The sequence below is a fragment of the Notolepis coatsorum genome (genome assembly GCF_963971535.1).
Source record: "Notolepis coatsorum genome assembly, chromosome: 5".
NCBI classification, from domain to species: domain Eukaryota; kingdom Metazoa; phylum Chordata; class Actinopteri; order Aulopiformes; family Paralepididae; genus Notolepis; species Notolepis coatsorum.
Genome location: NC_140169.1, coordinates 101,003,495 through 101,021,044, shown reverse-complemented (window position 1 = coordinate 101,021,044; position 17,550 = coordinate 101,003,495). Strand labels below are relative to the sequence as shown.

The window sequence follows — 17,550 nt, the reverse complement described above, 5'->3', positions numbered from 1 at the left end:
ACTCTGATTGGCCCATCAGTCACATCTAGCTGAGTGATGCTTACTGTCAGCGTAGACATCCTATCAAGCGTCTATCGCAGGAGTGGCAGTGGCCTATTAGCAGACTTAATGATTTTATAATTATTATAATATACTGTAGCTAATGAACTGAACTATTATCATTATCAACTATCCAGTTAGTTTTGCTACTGAAAAGTCATTTTTATAATGGCTGGTTAAATGGGAATACCGACCATTAACAGAGTGGCTGGGGGCATGTCGTTGCAGATATGTCTGTGTGGCACAATTTTGGTATCGGTTTTGTCATAAAATCACGCCTGCATCTTCGCCCATCGGACCACACCTGCATCTTCACCCATCAGAACACACCTACATCTTCACCCATCAGACCACGCCTGCATCTTCACCCATCAGACCACACCTGCATCTTCACCCATCAGACCACACCTGCATCTTCACCCATCAGACCACACCTGCATCTTCACCCATCAGACCACACCTGCATCTTCACCCATCAGACCACGCCTGCATCTTCACCCATCAGACCACACCTGCATCTTCACCCATCAGACCACACCGGCATCTTCACCCATCAGACCACACCGGCATCTTCACCCATCAGACCACACCTGCATCTTCACCCATCAGACCACACCTGCATCTTCACCCATCAGACCACACCTGCATCTTCACCCATCAGACCTGCGTCTCCACCCGCCAGACCACATCTAAGCGCAGACGCTGGTAACCTGAGCTGTTTTCGTGACAGTAGTTGGCAAGTGTCCGAACTCCAACAAGCCATTATTATTGATGTTAGACTGCGATACCACGCCCCCCATTTACTAAAACTAGATCCAAGTTTGAATTTGTTCCACAAGCCATTAAGTTCAAACCATTTGAAGAAAACTGGAACAATAGAACACACGTGGGCCCCAGGAGAGAACACTTCGGCACTGCGAGCCACTTGTCTCACCAATTATCTGACTACCAGTTGATTCGGCTTTCCAGCTCTATTGGCTCTCCTACAAAGGATATTATTACGAATGGGTATTATACTATTATTACCTTAAGGGTTAACACTTTGGGTGCCGCTCTGTTTTCGGGGCCCATCTATTCAGTGCCACGCTTTAAACGATAGGAGTCCATCACCTTGTTTGTAGAGCTATAACTATATATTTTTTTTTTAATCCACTTTTTCTCCTTATTTTTCAATTTTTCTCCTATCCCAATTTCGCCTCGCCAATTCTCCCTTCAATTCTCCCCTCCCCTGTCTCGAACGTTGCTAGACTATGCCTCCCACTGGTCGGCTGCAGTGAGGAACAAGCCTTGCATCACGTGTCCCCTTCGGTACACGAGGAGGCAGCTGTCGCATCTTTTCACCTGAACAGCGCAATCTCTCAGTGGCGAGGAGTAATGCGTGGGAGGCTCACGCTGCCCCCGATACTTCCTGATTCTGCTGTACAGGCGCACCAACCGACCTGTAGGAGTCGCTGTCCACAACGTCCAATCCCCACCCACCGGCTTTCCCACCCCTAACACTGCCAGCCAAGCCGGTAGCAACGCCGAGAGCTGGGCTCCAACCCAACCCAACTCCTGCGTTAGTGGCGAGCGCCTTGCCCACTGCGCCACTTAGCCGCCCAAGCTATAACTATATTCTATATTATAGCTATGGATACAATACTATGGTAATTTGCCAATGACTTTCTTCCGATCAAGATGAAAAAAATATATACTTTTTCCATGCATACATTCGCGCGTTATACCGTGGTGAATATAAGTCTGTTTTTAGATCAGTCTGGGGTAATTCCTGAAATGCTGAGGAATAGCCTTATAGCCGTAGTATACTATAACCGTTGCCGTTTCTTGCCTGGACCCGCTATTATTCTCAAATCAAATCTATATGATAGGTATTATGTTTCATCATGAATGCATGAAAGGGGGGGGGGGGGTAGTTTTTTGATGCTTTGATCGCCACCAACGGCATACATTGTGGACTAACGTTACAGACACGCGTTCGGATCGAGGTGAAGCCATGCTTGGATCAACGCAAGATTGATATCATATAGCCTAGGGCTGGGCGATAAAACGATAACTATTGCGATAAATTATTTCCTCGAAATAAACATGAAACGTGGTCGCAAAGTTTCGATATATCGATTTTCCAAGCTTGGATATGAGCACACGCACTAACAACCAATCAGTGAAGGAGATGGCCGACAGCGGAAGAAGACCCGGAAGGAGACCCGGAGGTAGGACTCAACAACAAGGCTGGCTAGGCTATTTAGCTTGCACGGCGCTATTTTATATATTTACGTGCAGAGTGGGTGTGTGGCGTGAATTCTGAGGCCACGTTTATAGTAGTGTGGGGTATACAGTGGACGTTGTTGCAATGTATTGCGGTGGAAGAGAGTATTTAGGGTCATATTTAGTACATTGTCATGGAATACACCGCTTAAAAACAACAGGCTGGCTATGATAATTAGCTTGAACGGCGCTATTTTATATATTTACGTGCCGAGTATGTGTGTGGCGTGAATTCTGAGGCCACGTTTATAGTAGTGTGGGGTATACAGTGGACGTCGTTGCAATGTATTGCGGCGGAAGAGAGTATTTTAGGGTCATATTTAGTACATTGGCATGAGATACTCCGCTTGTCGGCTAACTGCTAACGTGCGCGGACTGATGACGACATCAACTCGACTCTCGAGACATTCGCAAAAGCAAAACAAGTCTATTAATAGCCCGTCCATCGCCGCCGGGCATAAGAAGTTAATTAAACTTGACAGACATTATATCGACGATAATTATCGATATCGAGTTATATGAAAATAATTTTATAATTTTATCGCGATAACGTTTTTGGCCATATCGCCCAGCCCTAATATAGCCCTTACCTTGACTAGGATGTACCCCAAAAAGAATATTCCAATTATCTGATCGCGATTCCAAGTATTGATGTCCATCGTGTCGCCAACATAATCCACCACACATCATGCGTCGGGAGCATTTGATTCTTCTCAATCCGACCGTTATAACCGCTCAGCTTGAGCAAAAAAAAATTATTACCCGGACCCATTAGATCGACGCACAGGCCAAGATACAAGGTTTCAAAGGGTGCTCAATACCGCCGTCTAGCTGGATGCGGCCGGTATTGCACTTTGGCGACCTCAGACTAATTCCGTTAACACGTTTTTGGCACTCAACGGTCGGGGACCAGAAACGTGTTAACACGTGATTGGCACCCAAAGTGTTAAGGTAAGGTACAAAGGGTATTATTACCTAAAGGGTTACGGTATGGGTATTATTACCTTAACACATTCCCGGCCATTCAATTAGACGGGCCCCACTCTAGGACGCCAGCTTTTCATTACAACTTTTCACTGTGCGTCACGTTGTTTGTAGAGCTAAATCTATATTTTATATTATAGCTATGTATCCATTGTCATTGTCAATTGAAAGTATAAACCTTCCCTTCAATATGCCATAAAGAAATATTTTTTTTCATCAATACGTTCCCGTTTTATAACATAATGAATATGAGCGTTATAGGGGAATGATCTGGGATAATTCCTGCAAAGCTAGTTATAAGGCGCTAAGCTAATAACGTTAAATCGATTGGCGTTTTGTCCCTACACAAGCTGGAGTTAAAAATCTAAATGCATATGATCGGTATCATGTTCCACCATGAATGCATGAAAGGGGGGGGGGGGGGGGTCGTTTCTGATTATTGATTACCAATAACGGCATTCATTATTATAACAATATACGCTGATCAGGGGGATGGCTATGAGAACAAGGCCCAATCAGGCTGAAATGTACGTCAAATCGCTCTTACCTGTGGCCGGTTGGATTCCAAAAAAAATGTCCCAGTTATTTGATCGCCATCTGGTAGATCGATATGTCCATTGGCTGATGCTATATTCCTTTACTGCATACTGAATTCTGCGTTGCAAAAAGTATTCCAGGCGATCAGGTGAAGCCCGAAAAGTGTGCCCGGAGAGAATTTTTTTTTACACCAAGTCTGCAACAAGGATTACTGCATTCTCAAGACAGCGCCACTACCAGGATCTGGCCGGTACTGCACTTTCCAAGTCTCAATATGCCTTTTCCAACCAAAATACAGCTCTGTGACAGTGAATAGGATATTCAAATCGAATAAAAGAAAAAACGAGGTTACACACGTATATATACGTGATTGGCCGGCAAGCGCTGGCTCGCAATCGCGTCTATACTTCCCACAAGCAAGTTGTCCTTTTGCGCGATCTGATTGGCCACTGACGTTTCTGGTCATGTGACATGTGCGCCCAATCATGTGACGGCAAGTTCTTTGGACGTTTAAGCTTAGGCGCTCTTTCGAAGTTGGTTAAGGTTAGAGTTTGTCTGGTGCCTAACCTTTTTTGAACCAAGTTCAAGTTCAAGTTCAAGTTCTTTAATAGTTGTCATACAGAAGTACAGAATACTTTCATACAAAATGCTTCTTACTGTTACGCTCCAGAGACTGTGCTAGACAAGATAGTATCAAATAACATAATAACATAATATAGCATGTAATTTAGAAGAAGAAAAATGAGGTCACAGTGTTCGGTATAGACATATGTACAATGTTCTGAGTTACCATATAATATACAATACTATGCAGTGTACTAATGTACAGTACTATCTAGTGCAAAGCAGAAATGGGATGAGGTACAATTTTAGGTACAATTTACAGTAAGGTGTACGAGTTGTAGTGCAATCCTTCATCCATAAATATAAAGTGTGGGGAGTGGGTGCTACAGTGTGTTTGTTTAAAGTGGGTGTGTGCTATAAAGTGTGTGGAGTGGGTGCTACAGTGTGTTTGTTTAAAGTGAGTGTGTGCGTGTGGATGTGTGTGCTATGTGCGTTTGGTGGTTGTTGTTGTGTAGTGTTCATTCATTGTTCGTTTAGCAGCCTGATGGCCTGGGGATAGAAGCTTCTTCCAAGATCTACTTTTAAATTTACCACCTAGCCGAGAGCTACAAGCCAAAATTGTATATTGTAAGCAGTCATTTGAGGCTTTATAAAAGCAGCATAATGAACACAAATCTGTCAGTGCCGAGTCCGACCTCATCTTAAATAACAAACAGCATTGCTTGTTGTAGTTAACAAGGAGAGGCAGAGTTGATTTAGCAATTTTTCTTTCTTTTTTTCTTTTAATTTTTTTTAATAATTACATTTAAATAAATCTACTTGAAATCAGCCCGCGATCTACCTGTTGATCGCGATCGACTGGTTGGGCACCACTGTCTTAGAGCATGGCGATATAACGCCAGCCCTGATTCCAAACTCTAACCAACTGCGAAAGAGTCGACTAATCTTAACCAGTGATAAACTAGGCGTTAGGTCGTTTGCAGGCTGTTCGACGTGGAAATGGGCTAAGACACTGCTCGTCATGCGATTGGGCGCACGTGTCACAAGACCAGAAACGTGTGTGGCCAATCAGAGCGCAAAACGGGAACGTGGAAGGACAACTTGCTTGTGGGAAGTATAGACGCCTCCCAATCACGTATATATACGTGGATGGCCGGGAATGTGTTAAGGGTTAAGATAAGGGTATTATTACCTTTAGTAGCCAAGCGGAGACACTGGGTCTTGGACTCCTGTTAAGAAAAGAACAAAACTCATTATTTTGATATAACATTTGACACTGTGTGTGTGTGTGTGTGTGTGTGTGTGTGTGTAGCAGATGTTGTTTTAACGTGTATTTATATGTATGTAGAAATAATTTATGTGTATTCATGTATATGTGCAAATATCTATGTATATCATATTATTTAATATTTATTTATTTGTATGTAGTAATATTTTTATTGCAGGTTATTGTTGGATACAGTCCACACTGGTACATAAAATATTTAACATGTATTTATGTCAATGTGATAATATGTAAAAAAAGAAAAATATGTTTTGTATTATGTTAGGGGTGGAACGGTTCACAAAATTGACGGTTCGGTTCGTATCACGGTTTTGGGCTTTCGGTTCGGTTCGATATACGTTGTTTTTTTTATAAAAAAAATAATGTACAGTACACTACAAAAATTTAAACATGCTTCTCATTTATTATTAAAAAAGAAAAGAAAAAAAGAAAGGTTTACAGTGGTTTGCCTTAAATAATGTTTGGCACACAAAAACCGAACTGAATGAAAAATATAGGCTACATTTGTCAAACAAACTGATTGTCAGTTCTTAATGGAAAGATTCGTTTTCTGCTTGAAATTAAAGTGCAGTATTTGAAATACAATGAAAGGTATATGGCTGGATTTCTTATCAAAAGGAAAAGTGTCACTGTTATTTAAAATAAATAAATAAACAAATTAGAAGGCCATCAATATAAAATGCAGCATACATCAAACTAACACACCCACACTGTACTGTTTCAAAACAACACTGCTCTGTTCATTCTATTTTAAAAATACATACATTAACTGTCTACATTTATTTAGACTAACATTATTTAAATATTGAGTGCAACTGTGGTGGATTAAAGTAATTCGTGAGTTGGAACTATCTATGGGTTGGCGGGTCCGCACGGACAATTTAGCGTGACCTTCTCGACTCTAACGTTACCGGAGTTGAATCGAGTTGATAACATGCAGTGGAAAAGCAGCAATAGTCCCGGTTGGAGTTAGTAAACACAGTTGTATGTTAGCCTTCTTGGATGTTGAATAAACACCTATCATTGCCTTTCAACACCCCGCCTCTCAGACTCCCATGTTCTCCTCTGCTAGCTAGTAGCTACTAGCTATGGTAACATCGGCTGTATTAGAGCTGGTGGGCTACCATAGTTAAAGTGCGTTGTACAAACCGTGCTAACGTTATGGCAAGATGTGTGTAGGCCTATGTAATGTTAACTTAATGGCTATGTTTTTAAAGTCGTAATGAAGATTGATTTAAACCTGTGAGGTTTGCCATTTCCTTGCAAACCTTGCCATTTCCACAAACTGAGTAGCACCTGCTGCTGCTGCTGCCAGCAGCCGGCGTGTCACCTCCCTGCCAAATTAATTAGGGATGCTCGATATTGGCTTTTTTACCGATACCGATATACCGATATTGTCCAACTCTTAATTTCCGATACCGATATCAACCGATACCAATATATGCAGGGTTTCCCCCCCAAAAAACTGAATAATTTCAGGTAATTAACATTACATATCTCTTGTTGTGGAATTAACACAACATTATGCATACTTTTGACAATAAATAAAATCAGAATTTGTTCTTACTTGCTTGCCTGGGTAAATAAAGGTTATAGAAATGTAAATAATAATTTTTATTTTTAAGTTTATTTTTTATTTTTTAAACCGATACCGATATTTTCCGATATCACATTTTAATGCCAATATCGGCCAATAATATCGGTAGGCCGATAATATCGGACATCCCTAATTATTATATATATATTTTTTTGCATCCCCTGAACCGTACAATACACACACGCCCCGAACCGTGGAGGTCGTGTCGAACGTTGTACGGTTCGAATGCGTACCGTTCCCCCCCTAGTATATGTAGTAATATCGAATGTGTATTCCTGTATATCTATTCATATGTAATGTGAATGTCTATATATGTAGTAATGTTGAATGTGTATTATTGTGTACAGTATGCAGTAATATTTACCCTCTCTGTGCTGCTGACGGCCTGGAAGTAGATGTTGTAGTTCTTCCTGGGAGCCAGTGGAGGATTCCAAAAGCCCTGAGCAACAGAACACAGTTAGACAGATAGATAGATAAAGGTTGGATTTAGTTTGAAGAATATCACACATATATTAAATTAGATTCAACTTTATTGTCAGAGAACAACTAAATCTTATATTAGTCTATTAGTCTACAGGCTTCGTAAAAAGAACACACCTGATTTAACAGGGGAGGGAAGGTGGGTTGTGCGCAAAGCCCTGCTGTTCTACACTCTTAACAAAAATGGTGCTAAATAGCACTAAAGTGTTTCTTTGGCTCATAATAATCGACAGGCTGCGTAAAAGATGATATAGAATAATAATAATAAAACAGTCATTATATATTATATTACTATACTATTACTGTTATGTAATACTGTTGTAAATATTTGTTCAATGTCCCCCAGTTAACTCTTTATGCGCCATACCCGAGAAGAGTCTGGTTTCGCCACCATACCCGAGAATTCTCGGGTTTTTATCCTTTGATATTTTCCCTTTGATCCCCGTTCTATACGCTCAGCCAGAGCTCCCTGGGTCTCCCTGGCTCATCTGCCTACGTTGGAATTGCAATGACGATCGAATCTCACCAGGTGGCAGTATCGCCTACCTTTTGAAATCTGATAGTTTAGACAGTGTCTGTCCTGATCCCTCTCTGTCCTGACTCGCTCTGAGGGGGAGGAGTTCTTGCAGAGCAATCATTCAGAGATTTTCTCGCCTCAAAACCTATAGTTTCCCATATACACAAGTATACACATATAAATGAGTAATCGCAATCGCCGATGGGATCACTGGGATTATTCTTTTTGGAGTCTCTTCTGGCTAAGGTAAGGTACATTCTATGTCTATTTTACAGAACCTGAAACATGTTTCTGTACCGATCAGTGTCTCATTTTACCGGACCTAAACCGTGCATTTTCGGGGTAAGACTACCCCCCCCCTTGAGTGAAGACACATATGTATATGGTATATACTAGGGCTGACCCCTATTAGTCGATTAGTCGACTAATCGGTCGAAAGGAGCCGTAGTCGACTGGCCAACCTCTTAGTCGAATATATATAATAAAAAAATATATATATATTTATAATAAAAAAATTAAAAAAAAATTTCATTCTTTCCAAAAGAAAAGAGGCCTAGAAGCGCGGCTAACGCTAATGACACGCATACCAGAGGCTAACTGCCTACGAAAACAGGCACAGAAAGAGGATTTCACCCATCTAATGAACAGACAAATATCAAGATGTATCCATCAGTGGACCAATTGCATGCTTTTGCAGAGGACAAGAAGCCTTCAGTCGACTCCTTCAGACATTAAGCACCCCCCACAGCCCAAATGGAATGAAAAAAAAATTTCAAAAATCCAAAAAAAAAAAATATATTATAATTTTTATTTATTTTTGTCGACCAACAGTCGACTAACGGCAAATTTTGGCCAATCATAATCGACCATCCAAATCCTTAGTCGGGGACAGCCCTAGTATATACCTTTGATTTGGTGTTTCAGGCGATCAACCAGAACGATTTGGGCATATTGCATATAACGTGTCATATCTCGCAATCTATGAAAAAAGACTGGATTATTTTGGAAAGGGGCGATGTTTAGCGTGTAACAAACTACAGTGTGTAGAAATTAACTGGTTAGACAGTGTTGGACTATGAACAATGCCTGTCAAATGAGCCATACTATTGTCTCCATAGCTACAGTATAATACAGAACACACAATGGGTCCACAAAACATTGCTAAAATGGTCAATAACGCTGGCGCCATTGAGTAAAGATGGGAAAAGAGCGTGGCGCTCAAATAGTTAAAGGGGAGGGGGGTCAAATTCAGTTCATCAAACTTAGTTTAGTAAAATAAGAACAAAGATAGCACAAGTACAGATGACAATTACAGTATGAGGAGGTATAAATATATATTCAAAATTAATTATATGTCAATATTAAATCAATTTGATGCTTTGAAGGCACAACAATTGCATTTACAATTAATATTAGGTTAGAAAATACATTTGCCCGATTTAACGTGACGTTTCATCTAATGTTCATTTGTTAATTTGATTATTTTTGATTTGATTGAATCTGTTTCCATCTTGTACTGTACAATAATTGTTGCAACTATTACTATAATCTTTTAAGCTTCCGGTATAAACCACACCCATTTCAGAATACAAATACAGGTCATTTTGTTGGTTGAACAGATGCAGATATGACGTCTCTGCACACCTAATAGATCGATAGATAGATCAATCTACACAATTTGTCAACTAAATGTAGATAGATAGATATAGATAGATGATAGATAGATAGATGATAGATGATAGATGGATAGATAATAGATAGATGGATAGATAATAGATAGATAATAGATAGATAATAGATAGATAATAGATAGATAGATAGATAGATAGATAGATAGATAGATAGATAGATAGATAGATAGATAGATAGATAGATAGATAGATAGATAGATAGATAGATAGATAGATAGATAGAGAGATAGATAGATAGATAGATAGATAGATAGATAGATAGATAGATAGATAGATAGATAGAGAGATAGATAGATAGAGGAAGGCATTACCTGATAGGTCCGGTTGTCTCCCACAGTAAACGGGAGGGGCTCTGGCAGGTTGCTAGGTGAGAGCTCGGCAGCAAAGTAATATGGAGATCCACCAGTGGAGGCGCTGTGGTACGAAACTGGCACCTGAAGATAGAAAGAATCCTAGTTAAGTGTTTTTTTTTTTGATCCACTTTTTCTCCCATTTTCTATATTTTCTCCCATCCCAATTTCGTATCATCCAATTCAACCCTCCCCTGTCACGAACGCTGTTTCTTGCCTCCCACAAGCCGGCTGCAATGTGGACTAAGTCATACATAGCACAAGTCCCCTCCGGTACTTGAGGTAACAGCGGTCGCATCTTTTCACCTGCGCAGCTCGATCTCTCAGTGGCGAGGAGTAACGCGTGGGAGGCTCACGCTGCCCCCGACACTTCCTGATTCTACTGCGCAGGCGCAACAACCGACCTGTAGGAGTCGCTGTCCACAACGCCCGATCCCCACCCATCAGTTTCCCACCCCCTAATACGGCCAATGTGTATTAGTATGAACGACCAGCTAAACTGAAAGCAATGTGGAGCGCTGGGCTCGAACAGGCAAGCCCAGCGTCTCCGTCATTCGTGGCGAGCGCCTTGCCCACTACGCCACGTAGCCGCCCGAATCCTAGTTAAGTGTTATAGTGGCCACTCACCAGCGGGACAAGTAAGGTCATTAGATCAATTCAAATTCACAGCGATCTAGCCCATGTTGTTGGACTATTTTACCCATAAACCCTGGCAGGGTGATGACGTGACTTAACCGCAACTGTTTTGTGTGTTTGTTGTTGTTGTTGTTGTTGTAAGGAGTGAGTGCAGAGTGTGCAATAAATACGAGCTACTTGCTCTTAACGTCCCCGATCGACTTGCAGGACCTACCCGCATATTTGATTTTCGAAACATGCAATACGGGCCAGATCCGCTTAGGGGCGCCATCGCTCCACTGCAGTATCATTGAGGGCGATTGAAAAAAAATATGTTTACTGTCTGTGGGCGTTTCATATGAGCCTCGATCCCAAACGAACACCCTCCATCTTTGATCCCGTTACCGAACGCAGATTTCAGCCTGGAATAATGGGATTTATGATCAACCAATGGACATATCGATCTACCAGATTCCGATGACTAATGACGAAATGCTGCCGGCGATCACATGGGCTGACGGTAGGATACTATTCCCCCAAATTACAGCTGGATTGGACATTGTTTTAAAATGCAACATGATCGATCAGTGAAAATGGCTAATTGAACGCACACTGTATTGCTCATCAATAATAGTAATCGGCGTCGCCCGCCGCCCCCATTTCATCCATAGATGCTCTGTAATAGTCCGGATGCTACGCAGTTTGTTTTATTTCATTCGTATATATACAGCAGAAATGGCGTTTGATATAACGTGACTAGCCTTTAGCCTATTATCTAGCTCCCCAGAAAAAAGACTAGGCGAAAACTGCGATAAACCTTATATTCACGGCGCTATAAAATGACAACCAACCGATGGATTTTTATTTTCTTTAAGCCATTATGAAGGCACGGTTTATGCACTCAAGTGACAATGAGAATGGACAGATAGCAATACTATAAAGTATATAGCTGTTAGAAAGTACATCGGTTTGTTGACAACGCTCGGTCCTCTGGCCTATAAATCGGCGCGGGACGCTGGTCGTCAATGTGATCCCCCTTCATCGCCAGGTCTTTATTAAATGGATATAGTTTTAGACTGCGACATTTGCGAGTGCTTAAAATATATCTATGGGTCTAATAACCCGGTCGACTGTCAGTGAGTTGCTTCCAGTCAACATGCCCAAAACAGAGTGTTTTTTCATCCGTACATTTCCGTTTTATACCGTTTTGAATAGAGTATGGTTTGGGTGCTTTTGAGTAATTCCAGGAAAAAGACGAGAAAAATACATTTGACTGTAATCCAGTAATCACGTTGTAATTTTTTGGCTGATTATCTAATCATCCTGAAATCAACGCTAGATTATCATTATTATATCTCGTCATGCATACAGGAAATGAACGTCGTAGCGGGGCGCTCCCCCCCCATCGCAGTCAACGGTAATAAGCACATACACCTAGACACAGATAGCTACGATCGCGGTAGAAATAAATATCAGATCAACGATCAAATTTATATATAGTGTTCTTACCTTGTATCTGATGTAATGCAAAAGAAATAATCCAATTATCTGATCGCCATTCCAAATACTGCTCGTGGAGGTCCGTATCAAATTACAGACGTTACATATGGGCGGGCGGGCAGGGTTACTGTTCGATGCCATCGTTGTATAGACCTGGTTCGCCTGAGTATTTAAACCCTGCCCGCCCCTGTGGTGCCTCCGGCTTGGTCGACCGTCCATACTGACACAATTGGCAGTGTCAGCGGGTGGGAAGCCGGCGAGGGTGGGTCCTGGTCGTTGTAAAACAGCGACTCCTACAGTTCGGTCGGGGCGCCTGCACAGCAAGGATCTGGGAGAGGTAGTATGATCCTTCCACATGTTACACTCCCCCAGTGAGAGTCCGCGCTGCCCAGTGAAAAGAAGTGGGGATTGGCTACACATGTGTCGGAGGAAGCATGTGATAGTCTCCGCCCTCCCAGACCGACGGTAGGGGACAGAGCACGCAACAACCAGGTAGGGGATTGGGAATTGGCATAACGACTAACATTGGGATGGGAGAAAAAAACGGAAAAAGGAGGGGGGAAAAGATAAAGTAAATTATTATTTCTTTTTTAAACCCCGCCCGCCCGGCTCAGATCGGCTCCTAAAACACACCAGCCCATTTACAATGGGATGCAATAGCTCCGCATGGCAGTAGAGGGCGGTGTTGACCGTCTGCCAGCTCAGACAGGGTCTGAAGGGTATACCAGAGGCTGCAGCTATTAATTATGAATAGATATAGCGAATAAACGAAATAACGATCCCAAAAACGAGTTAACTCGTTTCTGGCGCTGAGCGCATGGCGGGCAATAACGAGTATAAATTTTTTTGGCGCAGAACCAGTTAAGATCGCTGTCTACCTTTGATAGATAGACACGCTGCCGGAATGAAACCAAGAACCTTCTGATTACCAGACCACCGTTCTACCTCCTGTCTGCTTCTTCATCTGAGGTACTAAAATGTATTTACCTGATAACAGTCTGATGGCGAAACACTAAGGCTGCGGTTACACTAATGGCCAGTTTTCGTTTAGTTTTCAGGGTCAGTTTCGCTTTTCAGAACGCAACGTAATGGCAGGCAAGTTAGACATCGTTTTTGCCTCCTGAGCACAGTGATGTATATACATGTAGTACAATGCCAAAGCAGTAGGTGGCAGTAGGTGGCGATGTAGTTCAAACATGAAGGCAATTTTCAACCAATCAGAAAAGTTGAATGTGCCAATACACTTCCTGCTAAAAATCAACAATCCACCATCTTTAAATGCCTCGCGTGAGCCATTTAGCCAACATAGCATTTATTTTTCAGCAAAGAAAGTGCAATAAAAGTGCAATAAACAAAATGGATACATTCACTGTGAGTTCTGCCTCTCATTTGTTGATGAAACAAAACTAACATCAACACAATTGACCACCAAGAGCGGAGTTTAGTCTCACAAAAAGATCGTCGCCGATTTTGTTAGCTTACGTGCTAACGTGATTGGGATATGCCAGTATAACAGTATAGCATTGTGGCTAGCAGCGTGGTAACGTTAACGCTAGTAGAATGAATGGATGTAAACTTTATTTAACAGATTGCAGAATGGGTACAATACAATACGGCTCAATACAAACAATTGTTAAGGGAATGCAGACTGTTGTAGCTTGGACTGGGCTCCTTATAACAATAACTTGACAACACATGGTAGCCGCAGCTACTTGGGACGCGTGAATATTAAAGGCAACCAACTTGTGTTCAGCTTTTCGTTCAGCGTTTCTCTGATTGGCCACACGGCCACGTGACCGCCCTAGCACACGCCCTTATCCGCTGAGAGACACGGCAGACGCGCAGAGAGTGAGCTGGGATCATTTGGTGGTCGAACCAGTTCAGACAGAGGTGTTTATTTATATTAATAAACATATCTACTAGAAACACTGGTGTTCTGTTGTGTGACTGTGCTAAACTCTTCCACCACATGACCGACATTTGACATACAGTACACCTCCTATCTATAACGCTGCCACCACCCACTTCAATGACAGAGCTCTCATATTTGCGAATGCATAAACTATATCTTAAATTATGGCTATGTGTCTAATATGGCTGTCGCGAAGTCATTGATAAGCGACAGCCATATTAGACACATAGCCATAATTTAAGATATAGTTTATGCATTCGCAAAATATGAGAGCGCTGTCATTGAAGGGCTTCTACAACGGATATGTGGTTTATGACGTTAATTAATAATAAACACTGTTAGGACTCTTAATAATAAACACTGTTAGGACTATCTGACTCTTAATAATAAACACTGTTAGGACTATCTGACTCTTACTAATAAACACTGTTAGGACTATAAACACTGTGCGGACTATCTGACTCTTAATAATAAACACTGTTAGGACTATCGATTCACGCGTCACTACTGTAACTAGAAACTCTGCTGGGTGTCACTGTACATCAGTGTGGAACTGTACGCTGTAACGTTATATGTTATTTCGCCCGTGGAGGCTGCTGAAGCGCCAGCGGGGCGACGCGGTTGTTTGTCCCCGGCTTCCTTTGCGCCGCCGCCGGCTTGACGCAGCAGCGGCGCACGGAAGCCGGGGACAAACCACCGCGTCGCCCCACTGGCGCTTCAGCAGCCTCCACGGGCGAAATAACATATAACGTTACAGCGTACAGTTCCACACTGATGTACAGTGACACCCAGCAGAGTTTCTAGTTACAGTAGTGACGCGTGAATCGATAGTCCTAACAGTGTTTATTATTAAGAGTCAGATAGTCCGCACAGTGTTTATAGTCCTAACAGTGTTTATTAGTAAGAGTCAGATAGTCCTAACAGTGTTTATTATTAAGAGTCAGATAGTCCTAACAGTGTTTATTATTAAGAGTCCTAACAGTGTTTATTATTAATTAACGTCATAAACCAACTACCAGATTTATTTTGCACCAGGGAACTTGAAGGTTCCTGCCGCTTGTGCTAGCGGCAAAAGGGGGCGGGCTAGCGGCGTGGGGTCGTGGCCAATCAGAGAAAAGCTGAACACAAGTTGGTTGCCTTTAATATTCATGCACTTGGGACAGCTCTGCTGTAAACACTGGAAATAACCATGCATGTCTCTACTGCGCATGGGCGTTGAGCAACAACGGCTCCGTATCCGGCTCATGCAGATTACATGGCACCATTGTCTGCGAGTTTTGGCGAGTATCCAAAACGGAAACACCTTTTCAGCGTTGCCAGTAGGACAACGCGTTATCCTGCCAAAACCGCGTTTCTTTTTAACTTGGACAGCAAACGTAATCATTCAGCAACAAAAATGTTGCTGTATCCCCCAGTGTAACCATGGCCTAAAGGTTATTTACCTGATAACAGTCTGATGAAGAAGCACTAAAGGTTATTTACCTGATAACAGTCAGATGAAGAAGCACTAAAGGTTATTTACCTGATAACAGTCTGATGAAGCCTGGCGACGAGAGCGCTGTGGATTCACCTCGTCCACTACAATCTGGTACACACTGAAAAATTATAGAATAATATGTAAATACACTGGAGAAAGACAGAATAATATGTAAATACAGAATAATATGTAAATACGGTCTATGGCCATAGGATAATGGTCCTGATACATATCAGAGGTCTATGGCTGTAGGTTAATGGTGTGTGTGTGTGTGTGCGTGTGTGTGTGTGTGTGTGTGTGTGTGTGTGTGTGTGTGTGTGTGTGTGTGTGTGTGTGTGTGTGTGTGTGTGTGTGTGTGTGTGTGTGTGTGTGTGTGTGTGTGTGCATGTGTACCTAATAGGCGCTCCTTTGCCCTGGGCTGGTTTGAGGAGGACAGTGATGGTTGTTGCTGTTTCATTCAGAAATGCTTCAGAACCATCATAGTCCTCTAATGTAGGAGCTGGAGAGAATGAGAGAGATATTCATCTGAGATATTGATAATAACATGATGAAACTTCTCATATTCACCTGAGATAATAAACATATTGAAACTTCTCATATTCACCTGAGATATGAATAATAACATTAGAACATCTCATATTCACCTGGGATATTCATCATCAAATATAAAAACGTCTCATATTCACCTGATATATTAATAATAACATATTCAAACTTATCACATTCACCTGAGATATTAATAACATGATAAAACGTATATTTACCTGATATATTAATAATAACATGATAAACCATCTCATATTAACTGGTTCCCGGCCAACCACGGACATGTCCGTGTTTCGGATCCAACGGTAGAGGGCCAACCACAGACATGTCCGTGGCAAGGTTGTTTTGGCTTTTATTCCATTTTAATGGTTGTCAATGTCACAGAGCGGCACTGCAGATTTACCCTACTCTTGGAATTCTGAAAAGTGCATTACCGGCCAGATCCTCGTAGGGGCGCTGTCTCGATAATGCAGTGTTCCCTGTGGCAGAACGGTGCTTTATTTTTTTTGACTTTGAATGGAGTTTCCTGTTAGCTGGAATCTATACGTGTAGCCTGTAGCTTGGAATACCTTTTGCGACGCCGAATTCACTATGCAGTAAAGGAATATATCATCAGCCAATGGACATATCGATCTACCAGATGGCGATCGATAACTGGGAAATTCTTTTGGCGATCCAACCGGCCCACGGTAAGATCTTTTTCACGTAAATTACATGCTGATCAGGCCTTGTTATCATACTCAACCAGCCGATCAGCGAATGTGGCTACTGAGGCTAACGCCGTTATTGGTAATCAATAATCAGAAACAATGTCCCCCGCCCCCCCCTTTCATGCATTCATGGTGGACCATGAATACCGACAATATGCATTTTGAGTTTTAGCTCTAGCTTCTGTAGTGCCGAAACGCCATTCGATTTAATGTTATTAGCTTAGCCCCCTGTATCTCGCCTTCCAGGAAATATACTAGACCAAATCCCATATAACGCTTATATTCAAGACGCTATAAAATGGGAACGTATTGATGAAACAATTATTTCTTTAAACCATTTTGAAGGGACGGTTTATGGTGTCAATTGACAATGAGAATGGACAGATAGCAATACTATAAAGTATAGATTTAGCTCTACAAACAGCCTCACGCACAATGCAAGTTTGTTTTGAAATTCTGGCCGTATAGCGTGAGATTAGAC

At 41.9% G+C, this 17,550-nt stretch overlaps 1 protein-coding gene across 4 annotated transcripts in view; it reads right to left on the bottom strand.

The window, feature by feature from the left end:
* The window catches only part of ptprk (protein tyrosine phosphatase receptor type K), a 229,760-nt gene that overhangs the window by 50,015 nt on the left and 162,195 nt on the right, over positions 1-17,550 (bottom strand). For all 4 annotated transcript variants that reach the window (XM_084315223.1, XM_084315225.1, XM_084315224.1 and 1 more), the window contains exons 14-18: positions 16,207-16,312; positions 15,859-15,931; positions 10,271-10,393; positions 7,636-7,710; positions 5,582-5,618 (exon numbers count right to left, since the gene is read on the bottom strand). In XM_084315223.1, the coding sequence (XP_084171349.1) occupies positions 5,582-5,618; positions 7,636-7,710; positions 10,271-10,393; positions 15,859-15,931; positions 16,207-16,312 (414 nt within the window). The remainder of the gene's footprint in view (positions 1-5,581; positions 5,619-7,635; positions 7,711-10,270; positions 10,394-15,858; positions 15,932-16,206; positions 16,313-17,550) is intronic.